This window comes from Gorilla gorilla, chromosome 9, assembly GCF_029281585.2.
Source record: "Gorilla gorilla gorilla isolate KB3781 chromosome 9, NHGRI_mGorGor1-v2.1_pri, whole genome shotgun sequence".
NCBI classification, from domain to species: domain Eukaryota; kingdom Metazoa; phylum Chordata; class Mammalia; order Primates; family Hominidae; genus Gorilla; species Gorilla gorilla.
The window spans coordinates 63637738-63655673 of NC_073233.2; the positions used below are offsets into that span (position 1 = coordinate 63637738).

Below are 17936 nucleotides of genomic sequence, written 5' to 3' on the forward strand. Positions count from 1 at the left end.
AGATCACACTCATTGTACTTCAGCCTTGGCAACAAGAGGGAAACTCTATCTCAAAAAAAAAAAAAGCATGATTTCAGGAGTCCCAATTTAGCCTCAAAATGCAGAGTATAGAAGGGTGTGATTGGAGCAGAAAGATAATAGCTTAAAAACCAGCATAATGAGAAAGTTAAAAGCTTCTTTCCAAGCCATGGGGAAATATGCAGTAAATTCTTGTGAACTAAAATTTCTGTACAGTACTATCAAACACTAGAACTCATTTATTCCATCTTTCTGTATTTTTGTACCCAATTATCAACTCCTCTTCATTCCCCATCCCACCCTTTTTCTTTCTAGCCTCTGCTAACCGCCTTTATACTCCACCTTCATGAGATTCCTTTTGTGTGCATGTGTGTGATGGAGTCTCATTCTATTGCCCAGGTTGGAGTATAGAGGCATGATCTTGGCTCACTGCTACCTCCACCTCCTAGTTTCAAGCGATTCTCCTACCTCAGCCTCCCAAATAGCTGGAACTACAAGCATGCACCACTGCACCCGGCTGATTTTTGTATTTTTAGTAGAGATGAGGTTTCACCATGTTTGCCAGGCTGGTTTTGAACTCCTGGCCTCAGGTGATCCATCTGACTCGGCCTCCCAAAGTGCTGGGATTACAGGCAAGAGCCACCACACCTTGCCAAGATTTTCTTTTTTGTTCCTACATATAAGTGAGGGCATGTAATATTTGTCATTCTGCACCTGGCTTATTTCACTTAATATACTGACCTGCAATCTCATCAATTTTTGCTGCAGTGGAGAGGATTTTATTCTTTTTTAGGCTGAATAATACTTCATTGCAATGTGTATACCACAGTTTCTTAATTGAAACAAATTTTTAAACAACAAATACATTTAAAATGTACCAGAATGTGAAATTTTAGGGATACCCTGACCATTTTATTCTTTTTTAGTTCACATCTTATGTATGTACAAGTGTGAAAAAACAGCAATCAATGTGTGTATAAATCTATAACTTCAACAAATGTAAAATGAAAATGCTAAATGGTAAGAAAAAACAGCATAATAAAAATTTGTATGGCGTTGAAGGACAATGCATTTGAAGATAATATTTGAAGAAATCATATTACATTTAACTTCTGTTCTTACTCATTGGAGCTTGATCCCTCTAGGAACTTTATCATTGGAACCATCTCTGGTGCTTAAAAAAAAAAAAAATAAAATCTGCATACCCACACAGGTGCAAGTAAATCAGAATCTCAGGTGATGAGACACAGGCCTCATCATTTGTAAGCTCCCCAGGTGATTTCAATCAAAGCCAAGATTGAAGACCGGTGACATGGATCTCTACACATAACCTGCCTAAATAGATTCCACAGAAGTAGTCTCTAAAGAGATTCCACATGAACTCAGGAAGAGGATGTGAATTTGATGTACAGTATGTCCTCACTGAACGTCTTTGATAAGTGTCTTGGAAACTGAATCTTTAAGCAAAATTATGTATAGTGAAACCAATTTATTCCTCATCAACATTATAAGTAAACAACTTTGAATAAAACAGTGGTGTTGGAGGACCTACTATACACTGTTTCCATAAAGTCAATTTTCAGGCAAATACAAAATGAAGTCAGGACTTCCTGTATATGAAAAGGTGGTTGTGATTTCACCTGGAAAACAGGTTTATTGCTCAGAAACTAAAGGAGGCCACCTAGGTAGAGAGGATTCAGTCATGATGTTTACACTAAACAAAGGATCCCAGAATACTCATCATTCCAGTTAAAGGCATAACAAAGAGGACAATATTCACATAGGAAATGTGGAAAGGAATAAAAGCCATCAAGCAACAAAAATAATGTGACCAAGGGGGTAGGATTTGCAGATGTAGAGATTTAATGTGCTTGCCCTTTCTAACGCACACAAGAAAAAGGATGGAACAGATCATGAGATTAGACTGTTCTGCTGTGCAGCCTCCACAGGGCACTTTGAATGTCCCTGTTTCTCAGGCTGCAGATGAAGGGGTTCAGCATGGGGGTGACCACCACAGCGTACATTACTGACGCCACCACATCATTCCTGGGGGATGATGACACAGTGGAAGTCAGGTACACGCCAATGCCTGTTCCATAAAATAAGCAAACAACTGCCAGGTGAGAGCCGCAGGTGGAGAAGGCTTTATAGTTCCCATCTGAGGATGGAATTCTTAGAATGGGGAAGACAATTGTATAGTAACACAAAAGGATCCCTGAAATGTGAAGAAAATCAAATATAGTACTATCTAAATATATGTATATGTTATTGATGTCACTGTCAGAACAGGCAAGGTTGAGAAGCTGAAATGGGTCACAGAAAAAATTAGAGATTTCCACATTCTTGAAGCAGATGAATTGTAACACAATCAAATTGTGCAGCTGGGAATTCAACAGACTAAGGAAAAAAGGCACGAAAACTAATAAGACACAGAGGTGAGGATTCATGATGCCTGGGTAGTTCAGGGGGTGACAGATGGCCACAAACCAGTCATAGGCCATCACAGTCAGGATCATGTCATCCTTACATGCAAAAAGGACAAAGAAAGACATCTGTGTCAGGGAGCCCCCATGGTAGATGACTCTGCTATGCGATTGCATCTCCTCAATCATCTTGGGGACTGTGGCCAAGGTGAAACCGATGTCAGGCAAGGACAGGTTGGAGAGGAAGAAGTACATGGGGGTGTCGAGGTGGGAGTCAGAGCCGACGGCCAGGATAATGAGCAGGTTCCCCAGCACCGCGACCAAGTACTTGGACAGGAAGAGCCCAGCGAGGAAGGGCTGCAGTTCTGGATTCTCTGAGAGTCCCAGGAGGAGGAATTCTGAGACACCTGTCAGATTCTGTGGCTCTGTGTCACTTGGACACCATGAGAAGAAAAGAGGATTGGAAAAATAAAAGATAAAAACCAGCACTTAATGCTGTGTGTGTATTTTGGATACAAGCAATTCACAAGGAACATTTTCACACTTGAGGACCATACACCCTCAGCAATATTTCTCCGTTGTGACAAAACCAAAAATCTCAGAATTATTACATAATTTACTTTTTTGCTATTCAACTCTTTCTGTACATACCTACTTTAGAGAAAAGCCACTGACCAATGTTAGAAGATCAAAATGTAATATATAACAAATCCATGATCTCAGTAAAATATGGCCTATTATTTTCAGAAAAAATAAAAATAAATAAAATGTTCTTCTCTCTTTAAGAAAAAAAAACTCAATCTAATTGAAAGAAATTAAGAAGCAGTGAAACACACTTTATTTTATTCTGACACTGTGCTACAAATTCCTTTGATGTAGAATATTTATAAGCACTATACAAGAGCTAGGACCGCGTTATCTAAAAACTAAATCGAACCTTACAGTTTTTAATCAGAAGATCTTTTTACGTGCCGGTTACTTTTCATATTTATTATCATCCTTAGGTTTCCTGACATCATTTCTTCATAAAAGTAAATGCACAGTCAAATATGGGAGCTGTGTTTCCAGATTTATTAAATGTATAACTCTTGGCCGGGTGTGATGGCTCACACCTGTAATCCCAGCACTTTGGGAGGCTGAGGGTGATAGATCATCGGAGGTCAGGAGTTCCAGACCAGCCTGGCCAACATGGTGAAACCCCGTCTCCAGTGACAATACAAAATTAGCCAGGCGTGGTGGCGGGCACCTGTAACCCCAGCTACTCACAAGGCTGAAACAGGAGAATCCCTTAGAACCTGGGAAGCAGAGTTGTACACCCTGCGATATTATTTTTGATATCCTAGGGAGATACTGCTTCTAATATCATAGTGGGCATACACCCTGTGATACTGTTTGTAATATTCTAGAAAGATATTGCTCCTAATATCACAGTGGGCGTGCACCCTGTGATATTATTTGTAATATCCTAGGGAGATATTACTCCTAACATTACAGTGGGTATATACCCTCTGATATTATTCATAATATCTTATGGAGATACAACTCCTGATATCACAGTGAGTGTACAACATGTTTTTACACCCTGTGATGTTATTCTTAATAACCTAGAATAATATTACTTCTAATATCAGAGTGGGTGTACATCCTGTGATATTATTTTAATATACTAGGTAGATATTACTCCTAATATCACAGTGGGTATACACCATGTATGCACACCTTGTGAAATTATTCTTAATACCCTAGGAAGATATTACGCCTGATATTACAGTGGGTGTACACTCTGTGATATAATTAGTAATAATCTAGAGAGATATTTCTCCTAATATCACAGTGGGTGCACACCATCTGTGTACGCTCTGTGATGTTACTCATAATATCCTAGGGAGATATTTCTCCTAATATCACAGTGGGTGTACATCATGTGTGTACATGCTGTGCTGTTATTCATTATATCCTAGGTAGATATTACTCCTAATATCACAGTGGTTGCGCACCATGGGTGTACATTCTGTGATGTTATTCATAATATCCCAGGGAGGTATTCCTCCTATTATCAGAGTGGGTGTACCCCCTGTGATATTATTCATAATATCCTAGTGAGATATTACTCCTAATATCAGAGTGGGTATACACCCTGTGATATTATCTGTAATATTCTAGAGAGATATTACTGTATACGCTGTGATATTATTTGTAACATTTTAGGGACATATTTCTCCTAAAGTCACAGTGGGTGTGCACCCTGTAATATTCTTCCTAATATCACAGTGGGTGTACACCATGTGTGACATTGTTCCTAATATCTGGGGGGGAGAAGATGATATTACTTCCAATAGCACAGAAGGTGTACACTGCCCCCCCTCTGTGATATTGTTCCTAATTTCCAGGGAAGGAGACGATGACATTATTCCCAATATCACTGGGGGTGTACACCCTTCTGTGATATTGTTCTTAGTATCCAGGGCTGGAAAGAATGATATTACTCCCAATATCGCAGGGGGTTTACACCACCCCTGTGATATTGTTGGTAATATTCTGGGAGGTAGAGAATATTACTACCAATATCGCAGGTTGTGTAAACATCCCCTGTGATATTGTTTCTAATGTCCTGTGAAAAAGAAAATATTACTCCCAATATTGCAGGGGTGTTCACCTTTTTGTGATATTGTTTCTCATATCCAGGGAAATAAAGGATGATATTACTCTCAGTAGCGCAGAGGGTGGACACCCCCTTGGGATATTGTTCCTAATACTCAAACGGGGAGAGGATGATATTACTCCCAATATTGAAGGAAATGTAAAGCACCCTTGTGATATTGTTACTAATATCCAGAGAGGAAAAGAATGATATTACTCCCAACAGCGTAGGAAATGTACACTCGCACTGTGATATTTTTCCTAATATCCGGCGGAGATAATATCTTATTACTTCCAATATCGCAGGGTGTGTACACCCCCTCTGTGATCTTGTTGCTAATATCCAGGTTGGGGGAGGATGATATTACTCCCAATATCGCAGGGGCATACACCTCCCCCACCCTGTGATCTTGTTCGTAATTCCCTGGATTGAGAGGATGATATTACTGCCAATATCGCAGGGGTGTACATCCCCCTGTGATACTTTTTCTAATATTCAGGGCGGGAGTGGATAATATTACCCCCAATATCGCAGAAGGTGTACACGCCTCCTGTGATATTGTTCATAGTATCCAGGGAAGAAGAGGATGATGCTACTCCCTATATCGCAGGAAGAGTACGTCCCTTCTGTGGTATTGTTCCTAATATCCAAAGGGGGAGCGGCTGACATTACTTTCAATGTAGCTGGTGTTTTGCATCCCCCTCCCCCCGCCCCCTTGATATTGTTCCTAATACCCAGGTGGGCAAAGAATGAAAAATGTGGGTCTCATGGAAGTAAAGAGTAGTATTGTGGATACCAGAGGCTGGGAAGAGTTTGTGTGGGGAGCAGGGGTAGAGAAAGGCAGGTAAATGGGTACAAACGTACAGTCAGATAGGAGGAGTAAATTCTATTATTAAATAGTAGAATAGAGAAACTACAGTTAAAAATAATTTACTCACTTTGGGAGGCCGAGGTGGGTGGATCACGATGTCAGGAGATCGGGACCATCCTGGCTAACACGGTGAAACCCCGTCTCTACTAGAAATACAAAAAATTAGCGGGGCGTGGTGGTGGGCGCCTGTAGTCCCAGCTACTCTGGAGGCTGAGGCAGAAGAATGGCGTGAACCTGGGAGGCGGAGCTTGCAGTGAGCCAAGATTGCGCCGCTGCACTCCAGCCTGGGTGACAGAGCGAGACTCCATCTCAAAATAAATACATAAATAAATAAAATAATAATAATAATAATAATTTCCTGTATGTTTCTAAATAGCTAGAAGAGAATGTTTGAAATGTTCTCAACACAAAGAAATGATAAATATTTGAGGGGATGAGTATCTTAAATATACTGATTTGATCATTATACATTTTATGCATGTATCAAAATATCACATGTACTTCCTAAATAATTATTCATATCAATTTAAAAATGCTTAAAGATTTAAAAATAAATAAAATCGGGTTTGATGTTTGTAACTTTTCTTCTTATCTCTATTGGCACCTTTCTCTGAGTTCATATTACTTGGTTCTCTTGGGCCCTACTGTTTCTGTTTTTCATCTGGCAGTTTCCAAAACCAGAACAGGTTCAGAGAGACTCTCAAGGGCCTGAATACTGGGGGAGAAAGCCGTATCATTACAGTCAGCCACAGAGAGGTCATTTTCATTCGCTCTTTAGTGTTTTTTGTTTGTTTGTGTCTTTTCACTAACATTCACGAGATCTGGCATTTCAGATAATTCTGACAACATTCCTCATCCATAACACATGACTTGGACATGATGATTTTATAATCTGTAAATTAAAATCTCAATATTTATTTCATATTTGTCTGCTGTTTACAAGCGTTGTTTCCCAACTTAATAAACCTTCTATTCTAGTCCTCACCAATCTGTGCCTCTTTTTTTTTTCATTTCTCTGTTTCTCTTAGCAGTGTGTTAATGAATCTGACATGCCCTGAAAAGAAATTTAGCTAATACATTCCATTTTATTTATTTGTTTTACAATACATAGTTAAAATAATCATACAAATTTAGGAGGCTGAGAGTTTTGAGCCCAATTCAGAAACTCAGTGTTTTTGATAAAGATTTTATCAGGTTTCTCTCCTGCTTGCACCTCAGAATGCCTTGGAGTTCCTTAATTAATATTTATCACCTCATTCTTTACTAACAAATATGGGGAAAATAATTTTGTTAAATGGATGATACATCCCAAGAAGTCTTCTGAAGCTCAGGGATATTACAAGCATATGTGCACTGTTTTACAGTAATAGTAAAATAAAAATAAAAAAAGAAATTTATAAAGATAACACATACCGGCCGGGCGCAGTGGCTCACGCCTGTAATCCCAGCACTTTGGGAGGTCGAGGCGGGCGGATCACGAGGTCGGGAGATCCAGACCACCCTGGCTAACACGGTGAAACCCCGTCTCTACTAAAACTATATTAAAAAAAATTAGCCAGGCATGGTGGCGGGCGCCTGTCGTCCCAGCTACTTTGGAGGCTGAGGCAGGAGAATGGCGTGAACCTGGGAGGCGGAGCTTGCAGTGAGCCGAGGTAGGGCCACTGCACTCCAGCTTGGACGACAGAGACTCCGTCCCCCGACCCAAACCCTCCGAAAAAAAAAAAATCTAACACATACCAATTACTTAGCCAAAGCAGAAAATTATATCTAAGTTTAACAATGAATGACCACTTTTCTGCTTTCTGACACGAGAAATTTCATTAGACACAAGCACTCTATGTATTTTCAGTAAAGCTATTAAGTTATTTGAATATTCCTCTTCTGCAGATTACATATTCTCACAATTTACCTACTTTGTATTTGCATTTTCATGTAGACACCTGAAGTGTACCTTGAAGCATGTTGCCTATGAATTAATCCACTATTTTTATTTTATTTGACTTATATAAATTTAAATGAATTACTTCATTAATCTAGATACTAACCTTTAATAATTTACAAATCTTTAATTTCACATCTTAATAGACCAGTGAAAATCACATTGTGCACATTAGTTTTTATTTAATAAACTAAATCTAAACTTGGTATTACATACTAATAACACAGGATTTCTATTCATTTTATGCCTTAATGTAGGTCTCCATCTATTGATATAATTTTATTATGGGGGTTATTTGGATATAGGTAATCCTTGAATCTTGATTCTTTCATTCTTTCCATCTTGTTTGCTTACTTTTCTAACTTTGGGACCTTCACAGATTTTGAAAACTAGTTTCCACTTGGCCTTATCTAATTACTGATGAAGAAATTGACTCAGCATAGCCAATAGCATAATTTTAACAAATAAATTATTCAAAAACCATTAAATGAGGCAAAACATTGGTTGATAGCTGCAAATTTTGAGAATGTGGTAACAATAAACACCTAAATGAAAGAAAAGACTAGAAATTAGAAGAGTTGGGCTTGGCACGGTGGCTCACACCTGTAATCCCAGCACTTTGAGAGGCTGAGGCAGGCAGATCACGAGGTCAAGGGTCCGAGACCAGCCTGGCCAATATGGTGAAACCCCGTCTCTACTAAAAAATACAAAGAGTATCCCGGCACGGTGGCGGGAGCCTACAGTCCCAGCTACTCAGAAGGCTGAGGCAGGAATTGTTTGAACCAGGGAGGCGGAGGCTGCAGTGAGCCGAGATCGCGCCACTGCACTCCAGCCTGGGCGACAAAGCGAGACTCCGTCTGAAAAGAAAAAAGAAAGAAAGAAAAAAAAATTGGAATGCAATAGAGATAGCTGCATAACAAAGAGACTAAAATATTGTCTTTATTAGAGAGGGTTTCAGAAATATTGTTAGTTTCTAAAGAAAGAAGATGAGAAAATCACATTCAATACAATAATTAGCAGTTTCTTAACGCTTTTACAAGTTGTTTCTTTTGAGTTAAATAAAATAAAAATATTAGGAACTTTGTTTTATACAAATGCATTGAACAATATGCAAGAAAATATAATAACTAACATAAATCTGATGAATCAGGTAAACAATTAAATTTACATAAAAAGTACACATTCAAGGGGTGATGGACAGCACCTGGAAAATCGGGTCACTCCTACCCGAATACTGCACTTTTCTGACGGCTTGAAAAACGGCGCACCACGAGATTATATCCCGCACTTGGCTGGGAAGGTCCTATGCCCATGGAGTCTCGCTGATTGCTAGCACAGCAGTCTGAGATCAAACTGCAAGGCGGCAGTGAGGCTGGGAGAGGGGCGCCTGCCATTGCCCAGGATTGCTTAGGTAAACAAAGCAGCCGGGAAGCTCCAACTGGGTGGAGCCCACCACAGCTCAAGGAGGCCTGCCTGCCTCTGTAGGCTCCACCTCTGGGGGCAGGGCACAGACAAACAAAAAGACAGCAGTAACCTCTGCAGACTTAAATGTCCCTGTCTGACAGCTTTGAAGAGAGCAGTAGTTCTCCCAGCACACAGCTGGAGATCTGAGAATGGGCAGACTGCCTCCTCAAGTCGGTCCCTGACCCCTGACCCCCGAGCAGCCTAACTGGGAGGCACCCCCCAGCAGGGGCACACTGACACCTCACATGGCAGGGTATTCCAACAGACCTGCAGCTGAGGGTCCTGTCTGTTAGAAGGAAAACTAACAAACAGAAAGGACATCTACACCAAAAACCCATCTGTACATCACCATCATCAAAGACCAAAAGTAGATAAAACCACAAAGATGGGGAAAAAACAGAACAGAAAAACTGGAGACTCTAAAAAGCAGAGCGCCTCTCCTCCTCCAAAGGAACGCAGCTCCTCACCAGCAACGGAACAAAGCTGGATGGAGAATGACTTTGACGAGCTGAGAGAAGAAGGCTTCAGACGATCAAATTACTCTGAGCTACAGGAGGACATTCAAACCAAAGGCAAAGAAGTTGAAAACTTTGAAAAAAATTTAGAAGAATGTATAACTAGAATAACCAATACAGAGAAGTGCTTAAAGGAGCTGATGGAGCAGAAAACCAAGGCTCGAGAACTACGTGAAGAATGCAGAAGCCTCAGGAGCCGATGTGATCAACTGGAAGAAAGGGTATCAGTGATGGAAGATCAAATGAATGAAATGAAGTGAGAGGGAAGTTTAGAGAAAAAAGAATAAAAAGAAATGAGCAAAGCCTCCAAGAAATATGGGACTATGTGAAAAGACCAAATCTACGTCTGATTGGGGTACCTGAAAGTGATGGGGAGAATGGAACCAAGTTGGAAAACACTCTGCAGGATATTATCCAGGAGAACTTCCCCAATCTAGCAAGGCAGGCCAATGTTCAGATTCAGGAAATACAGAGAACGCCACAAAGATACTCCTCGAGAAGAGCAACTCCAAGACACATAATTGTCAGATTCACCAAAGTTGAAATGAAGGAAAAAATGTTAAGGGCAGCCAGAGACAAAGGTCGGGTTACCCTCAAAGGGAAGCCCATCAGACTAACAGTGGATCTCTCGGCAGAAACCCTACAAGCCAGAAGAGAGTGGGGGCCAATATTCAACATTCTTAAAGAAAAGAATTTTCAACCCAGAATTTCATACCCAGCCAAACTAAGCTTCATAAGTGAAGGAGAAATAAAATACTTTACAGATAAGCAAACACTGAGAGATTTTGTCACCACCAGGCCTGCCCTAAAAGAGCTGCTGAAGGAAGTGCTAAACATGGAAAGGAACAATCGGTACCAGCCGCTGCAAAATCATGCCAAAATGTAAAGACCATCGAGACTAGGAAGAAACTGCATCAACTAACGAGCAAAATAACCAGCTAACATCATAATGACAGGATCAAATTCACACATAACACTATTAACATTAAATGTAAATGGACTGAATGCTCCAATTAAAAGACACAGACTGGCAAATTGGATAAAGAGTCAAGACCCATCAGTGTGCTGTATTCAGGAAACCCATCTCACATGCAGAGACACACATAGGCTCAAAATAAAAGGATGGAGGAAGATCTACCAAGCAAATGGAAAACAAAAAAAGGCAGGGGTTGCAATCCTAGTCTCTGATAAAACAGACTTTAAACCAACAAAGATCAAAAGAGACGAAGAAGGCCATTACATAATGGTAAAGGGATCAATTCAACAAGAAGAGCTAACTATCCTAAATATATATGCACCCAATACAGGAGCACCAAGATTCATAAAGCAAGTCCTGAGTGACCTAAAAAGAGACTTAGACTCCCACACATTAATAATGGGAGACTTTAACACCCCACTGTCAACATTAGACAGATCAACGAGACAGAAAGTCAACAAGGATACCCAGGAATTCAACTCAGCTCTGCATCAAGAGGACCTAATAGACATCTACAGAACTCTCCACCCCAAATCAACAGAATATACATTTTTTTCAGCACCAGAATACACCTATTCCAAAACTGACCACATACTTGGAAGTAAAGCTCTCCTCAGCAAACGTAAAAGAACAGAAATTACAACAAACTATCTCTCAGACCACAGTGCAATCAAACTAGAACTCAGGATTAAGAATGTCACTCAAAACCGCTCAACTACATGGAAACTGAACAACCTGCTCCTGAATGACTACTGGATACATAATGAAACGAAGGCAGAAATAAGGATGTTCCTTGAAACCAACGAGAACAAAGACACAACATACCAGAATCTCTGGGATGCATTCAAAGCAGTGTGTAGAGGGAAATTTATAGCACTAAATACCCATAAGAGAAAGCAGGAAAGATTCAAAATTGACACCCTAACAGCACAATTAAAAGAACTAGAAAAGCAAGAGCAAACACATTCAAAAGCTAGCAGAAGGCAAGAAATAACTAAAATCAGAGCAGAACTGAAGGAAATAGAGACACAAAAAACCATTCAAAAAATTAATGAATCCAGGAGCTGGTTTTTTGAAAGGATCAACAACATTGATAGACCGCTAGCAAGACTAATAAAGAAAAAAAGAGAGAAGAATCAAATAGACGCAATAAAAAATGATAAAGGGGATATCACCACCAATCCCACAGAAATACAAACTACCATCAGAGAATACTACAAACACCTCTACGCAAATAAACTAGAAAATCTAGAAGAAATGGATAAATTCCTCGACACATACACTCTCCCAAGACTAAACCAGAAGAAGTTGAATCTCTGAATAGACCAATAAAAGGAGCTGAAATTGTGGTAATAATCAATAGCTTCCAACCAAAAAGAGTCCAGGACCAGATGGATTCACAGCCGAATCCTACCAGAGGTACAAGGAGGAATTGGTACCATTCCTTCTGAAACTACTCCAATCAATAGAAAAAGAGGGAATCCTCCCTAACTCATTTTATGAGGCCAGCATCATTCTGATACCAAAGCCTGCCAGAGACACACAAAAAAAGAGAATTTTAAACCAATATCCTTGATGAACATTGATGCAAAAATCCTGAATAAAATACTGGCAAAACAAATCCAGCAGCACATCAAAAAGCTTATCCACCATGATCAAGTGGGCTTCATCCCTGGGATGCAAGGCTGGTTCAATATACACAAATCAATAAATGTAATCCAGCATATAAACAGAACCAAAGACAAAAACCACATGATTATCTCAATAGATGCAGAAAAGGCCTTTCACAAAATTCAACAACACTTCATGCTAAAAACTCTCAATAAATTAGGTATTGATGGGACGTATTTCCAAATAATAAGAGCTATCTATGGCAAACCCACAGCCAATATCATACTGAATGGGCAAAAAACTGGAAGCATTCCCTTTGAAAACTGACACAAGACAGGGATGCCCTCTCTCACCACTCCTATTCAACATAGTGTTGGAAGTTCTGGCCAGGGCAATTAGGCAGGAGAAGGAAATAAAGGGTATTCAATTAAGAAAAGAGGAAGTCAAATTGTCCCTGTTTGCAGATGACATGATTGTATATCTAGAAAACCCCATTGTCTCAGCCGAAAATCTCCTTAAGCTGATAAGCAACTTCAGCAAAGTCTCAGGATACAAAATCAATGTACAAAAATCACAAGCATTTTTATACACAAATAACAGACAAACAGAGAGCCAAATCATGAGTGAACTCCCATTCACAATTGCTTCAAAGAGAATAAAATACCTAGGAATCCAACTTACAAGGGATGTGAAGGACCTCTTCAAGGAGAACTACAAACCACTGCTCAAGGAAATAAAAGAGGATACAAACAAATGGAAGAACATTCCATGCTCATGGGTAGGAAGAATCAATATCGTGAAAATGGCCATACTGCCCAAGGTACTTTATAGATTCAATGCCATCCCCATCAACCTACCAATGACTTTCTTCCCAAAATTGGAAAAAACTACTTTAAAGTTCATATGGAACCAAAAAAGAGCCCGCATCGCCAAGTCAACCCTAAGCCAAAAGAACAAAGCTGGAGGCATCACACTACCTGACTTCAAACTATACTACAAGGCTACAGTAACCAAAACAGCATGGTACTGGTACCAAAACAGAGATATAGATCAATGGAACAGAACAGAGCCCTCAGAAATAACACCGCATATCTACAACTATCTGATCTTTGACAAACCTGAGAAAAACAAGCAATGGGGAAAGGATTCCCTATTTAATAAATGGTGCTGGGAAAACTGGCTAGCCATATGTAGAAAGCTGAAACTGGATCCCTTCCTTACACCTTATACAAAAATCAATTCAAGATGGATTAAAGACTTAAACGTTAGACCTAAAACCATAAAAACCCTAGAAGAAAACCTAGGCTTTACCATTCAGGACATAGGCATGGGCAAGGACTTCATGTCTAAAACACCAAAAGCAATGGCAACAAAAGCCAAAATTGACAAATGGGATCGAATTAAACTAAAGAGCTTCTGCACAGCAAAAGAAACTACCATCAGAGTGAACAGGCAACCTACAAAATGGGAGAAAATTTTTGCAACCTACTCATCTGACAAAGGACTAATATCCAGAATCTACAATGAACTCAAACAAATTTACAAGAAAAAAACAAACAACCCCATCAAAAAGTGGGCGAAGGACATGAACAGACACTTCTCAAAAGCAGACATTTATGCAGCCAAAAAACACATGAAAAAATGCTCACCGTCACTGGCTATCAGAGAAATGCAAATCAAAACCACAATGAGATACCATCTCACACCAGGTAGAATGGCAATCATTAAAAAGTCAGGAAACAACAGGTGCTGGAGAGGATGTGGAGAAATAGGAACACTTTTACACTGTTGGTGGGAGTGTAAACTAGTATCACCATTGTGGAAGTCAGTGTGGCGATTCCTCAGGGATCTAGAACTGGAAGTACCATTTGACCCAGCCATCCCATTACTGGGTATATACCCAAGGGAGTATAAATCATGCTGCTATAAAGACACATGCACACATATGTTTATTGCGGCATCATTCACAATAGCAAAGACTTGGAACCAACCCAAATGTCCAACAATGATAGACTGGATTAAGAACACGTGGCACATATACACCATGGAATACTATGCAGCCATAAAAAAGGATGAGTTCATGTCCTTTGTAGGGACATGGATGAAATTGGAAATCATCATTCTCAGTAAACTATGGCAAGAACATAAAACCAAACACCGCATATTCTCACTCATAGGTGGGAATTGAACAATGAGATCACATGGACACAGGAAGGGGAATATCACACTCTGGGGACTGTGGTGGGGTGGGGGGAGTGGGGAGGGATAGCATTGGGAGATATACCTAATGCTAGATGACGAGTTGGTGGGTGCAGCGCACCAGCATGGCACATGTATACATATGTAACTAACCTGCACAATGTGCACATGTACCCTAAAACTTTAATAAAAAATAAATAAATAAATAAATAAATAAATAAGTACACATTCAATGAATTAAAAACTAAGCAAAATCACCAAGTGATAAGAGCTCTTGATTTTAAAATATTTGTAGGCTTTGTGAGTTTAGACACAAGAGACTTGAATTAGAGGGTAGGGAGCACAGCTCAAAACATGTCTAAAGCTCCGAATCTCAAAATAACTGGATTTCGTCTCCCAAACATTGTTTCTAAGTTCTACATCAAAAGAAATATAAGCATTTACTTGTACAATATTTTAGTCCCATATGTGATTCCATTAAGTCATACCAGTACAGGGGAGGCGGAGATAATACAGCAGTCAGCTGGTATGGAAACCATAGGTGAGCTGCTTAGTGGACAGGGCTCCAGGGCCCGGTAACCACTGTAGTCCCGTAAGGTGAGAGAAAAATCTGTAGGTGCATAGACAGCACCAAATTATTCATGAACATCTATCCCGCCAAATTCACCCAAATGAACCATTGAGGGAAATAAGATGGTGGAGTTGGGCAACATTTTGTGACAGGCCATAGTGTCTGCTGTGCCCACATCCCAGATGACGTGAACATCGCCACTTCTATCAGGTGCAAATTCACTGACAAGGTCAAGAGCAAGAGCCATGGGGAATTTCCCTCCATAAAAGTGTCTGTCTCCTTACCAAGCCACAGCCCCAACTCAGCTTCTTTCAGAGTTCTACCAAGGCAACTTCCTGTTTATCTCCACATTATTTATGCCTGCATTTAATACAAATACCATTTTCAATTAATACATCATTGCAATTGAGAAAAGACTTTTGTGAACATAAATTCCAAGAACTTATTTTGAAGAATATCTGTCAGATTCATTCACTGAATATTTATCACTTGCAACTATGCAATGATTAAAATCTTTGCAGCACTTGAACATGTGTGCATGTGTCTTTCTGAATGTGTGTCTGTCTCAAGGAAAGAGGGAGAGACAGGGCTAGAAAATTTGGAGCAGAATGAAAGAGAATAAAAGAATAGCTGTAATTGATGCATACTAATTAGAGTTTTCTTGATAGCACATTTTTGCAGAAACTCTCACATTCTTTAAATACACTCATGCATGTGTGTGAGAGAGAGAGAGAGAGAGAGAGAAAGAGAGGCAGAGAGAGAAAGAGAGAGAGAGAGGAGGTAAAAAAAGGAGAGTTTAGAACCCTGTTAAAACTATAGTCCTAAAATTTGATTTTATTCCTCCAAGAAGTAGTTCAGTGAATACAAAGGAGAAATATATGTTAAACTTATAGCATTTCTCACCTATGTGATATTTAACAATCCCTTAAAAATCATAAATGGTGAAAAATAATGCATAAGAAAAAAATGAATGGATAATAGAAATTATTTTATATTTCCAGCTTCATGTATCATTGTGGCTTTGGTCTGTAAACATATATTCCATTTGATTTCTAGATAAAATTTCATTTAAAAATATTCATTATTTTGGAGAACCTAACAAAGATATATAGAATCATAGTAAAGTCAACATGCCATGATCTTGAATCAGTTTGGTAACTTTCTTTATCCCTAACTGGATACAACTATTCACAGAATGTGTTTACTGATAAAATATTCTAATAAAAAATGTAGGTATAAACTAGACTTTGAAAGTAACTAAAATATGCTCTTTAGTTCAGATTTTTAGCCAGTCACAGAAAGGAAGAGATCCTTTTCCTGCTAATTACATTCGCTAAAGCCTTCTTTACTTCCTTATTCCTGAGGCTGTAGATCAGAGGATTCAACATGGGGATCACCACTGTGTAGAACACAGAAGCCACTTTGTCCTGATTCAGGGAGTAGCTGGAACTAGGTCTCAGGTAAGTATAGATGCAGGTGGCATAGAACAGAATTATGGCTGTCAGGTGAGAGGCACACGTGGAGAAAGCTCTGTGCCTCTCCTCCCCTGAATGCATAGAAAAAATGGAGAAGAGAACGTAGGAGTAGGAGGAGAGGATGACAAGCAAAGTCCCCACAATATTCACACCAGCCAAAATAGAACTTATGCTTTCTTTCAGGATTGTGTCAGAACAAGAGAGCTTGAAAAGTGGGGGGCTGTCACAGAAGAAGTGATGGATGACATTGGAGTCACAGAATGACAAGCTGCTGACATGGTTTGTGTTGACCATGGAGTTCAGCAACCCTGCAGCAGAAGCCCTGGCTGCCATTTTTAGGCAAACTGTCCTGGACATGATCAAGGAGTAAAGAAGCGGGCGACATATGGCCACATACCGGTCATAGGCCATTAACCCAAAGAGGATGCATTCGGTTGTCGCCAGGGCGATAAAGAAGTACATCTGTAGGAAGCAGCCAGCAAAAGAGATGGTTTTCTTCTCTGATAATAAATCTGCCAGCATCTTTGGGGTGATAGTGGTTGAGTTACAAATGTCCACAAAGGACAGGTTAGCCAGGAAGAAATACATGGGTGTGTGAAGCCGGGAATCGATCCTGATTAAGAGGATCATCCCGAGATTTCCCAGTACTGTAAGTGTATAAATCACAAGAAAAAACAAAAAGAGGATAATCTGTAGCTCCAGCGTGTCTGCTAATCCTAATAGGACGAACTCAGTCAGTGAGGTATAATTTTTTCTGGTCATTTATGAGAAATATATTTTGTGTAGACTTTGTATTAGTTGCACATATTTTCCTCTCCAAACGTTTACAAAAAAAATAAAGAAGTGTTAATAGGACAGTCACATATGGCAAAGAAATAAACAAAAACCTAGAATAATATGTCATAATTACTGGAATAACTGAAGTAAGAGGAATATTAGAGGACCCATGAGTAAGCATTTACATGTAATAAATAATTGATTGTATTGAATTGGAGTTGTAGGCTTCTCAAATCACTGGCTGAAGTCCACGTACTCTATTTCTGCAAATGCAAATACTTTGTTCTATTGTTTCTATACTAGCCCACATCCAAAATGTAAAATAATAAAAATATTCTTGCTAAAATTTCTCCCATTCTCAGACCAGGTATGTGAATTTAACTCAAATGTATTCTTTTTTAATTTTCTCAAAATCGCTCTGTACATTCTTCAACTCCAAAATTCATACTTTATCTC

At 39.4% G+C, this 17936-nt stretch overlaps 2 protein-coding genes across 2 annotated transcripts; both read right to left on the reverse strand.

Annotated features, from left to right (window-relative positions):
- Positions 1-1937: 1937 nt before the first annotated feature.
- Positions 1938-5648, reverse strand: LOC101139117 (olfactory receptor 7E24-like). The gene is made up of 3 exons (XM_063693705.1): positions 5603-5648; positions 5299-5505; positions 1938-2929 (listed from the first exon to the last, which is right to left on the reverse strand). Exons 1-3 carry the CDS (start codon positions 5646-5648, stop codon positions 1938-1940), a joined length of 1245 nt encoding a protein of 414 aa, XP_063549775.1.
- Positions 5649-16520: 10872 nt separating this feature from the next.
- LOC101136183 (olfactory receptor 5F1) lies at positions 16521-17465 on the reverse strand. The gene has a single exon (XM_004051111.5). It carries the CDS (start codon positions 17463-17465, stop codon positions 16521-16523), a length of 945 nt encoding a protein of 314 aa, XP_004051159.5.
- Positions 17466-17936: the final 471 nt, after the last annotated feature.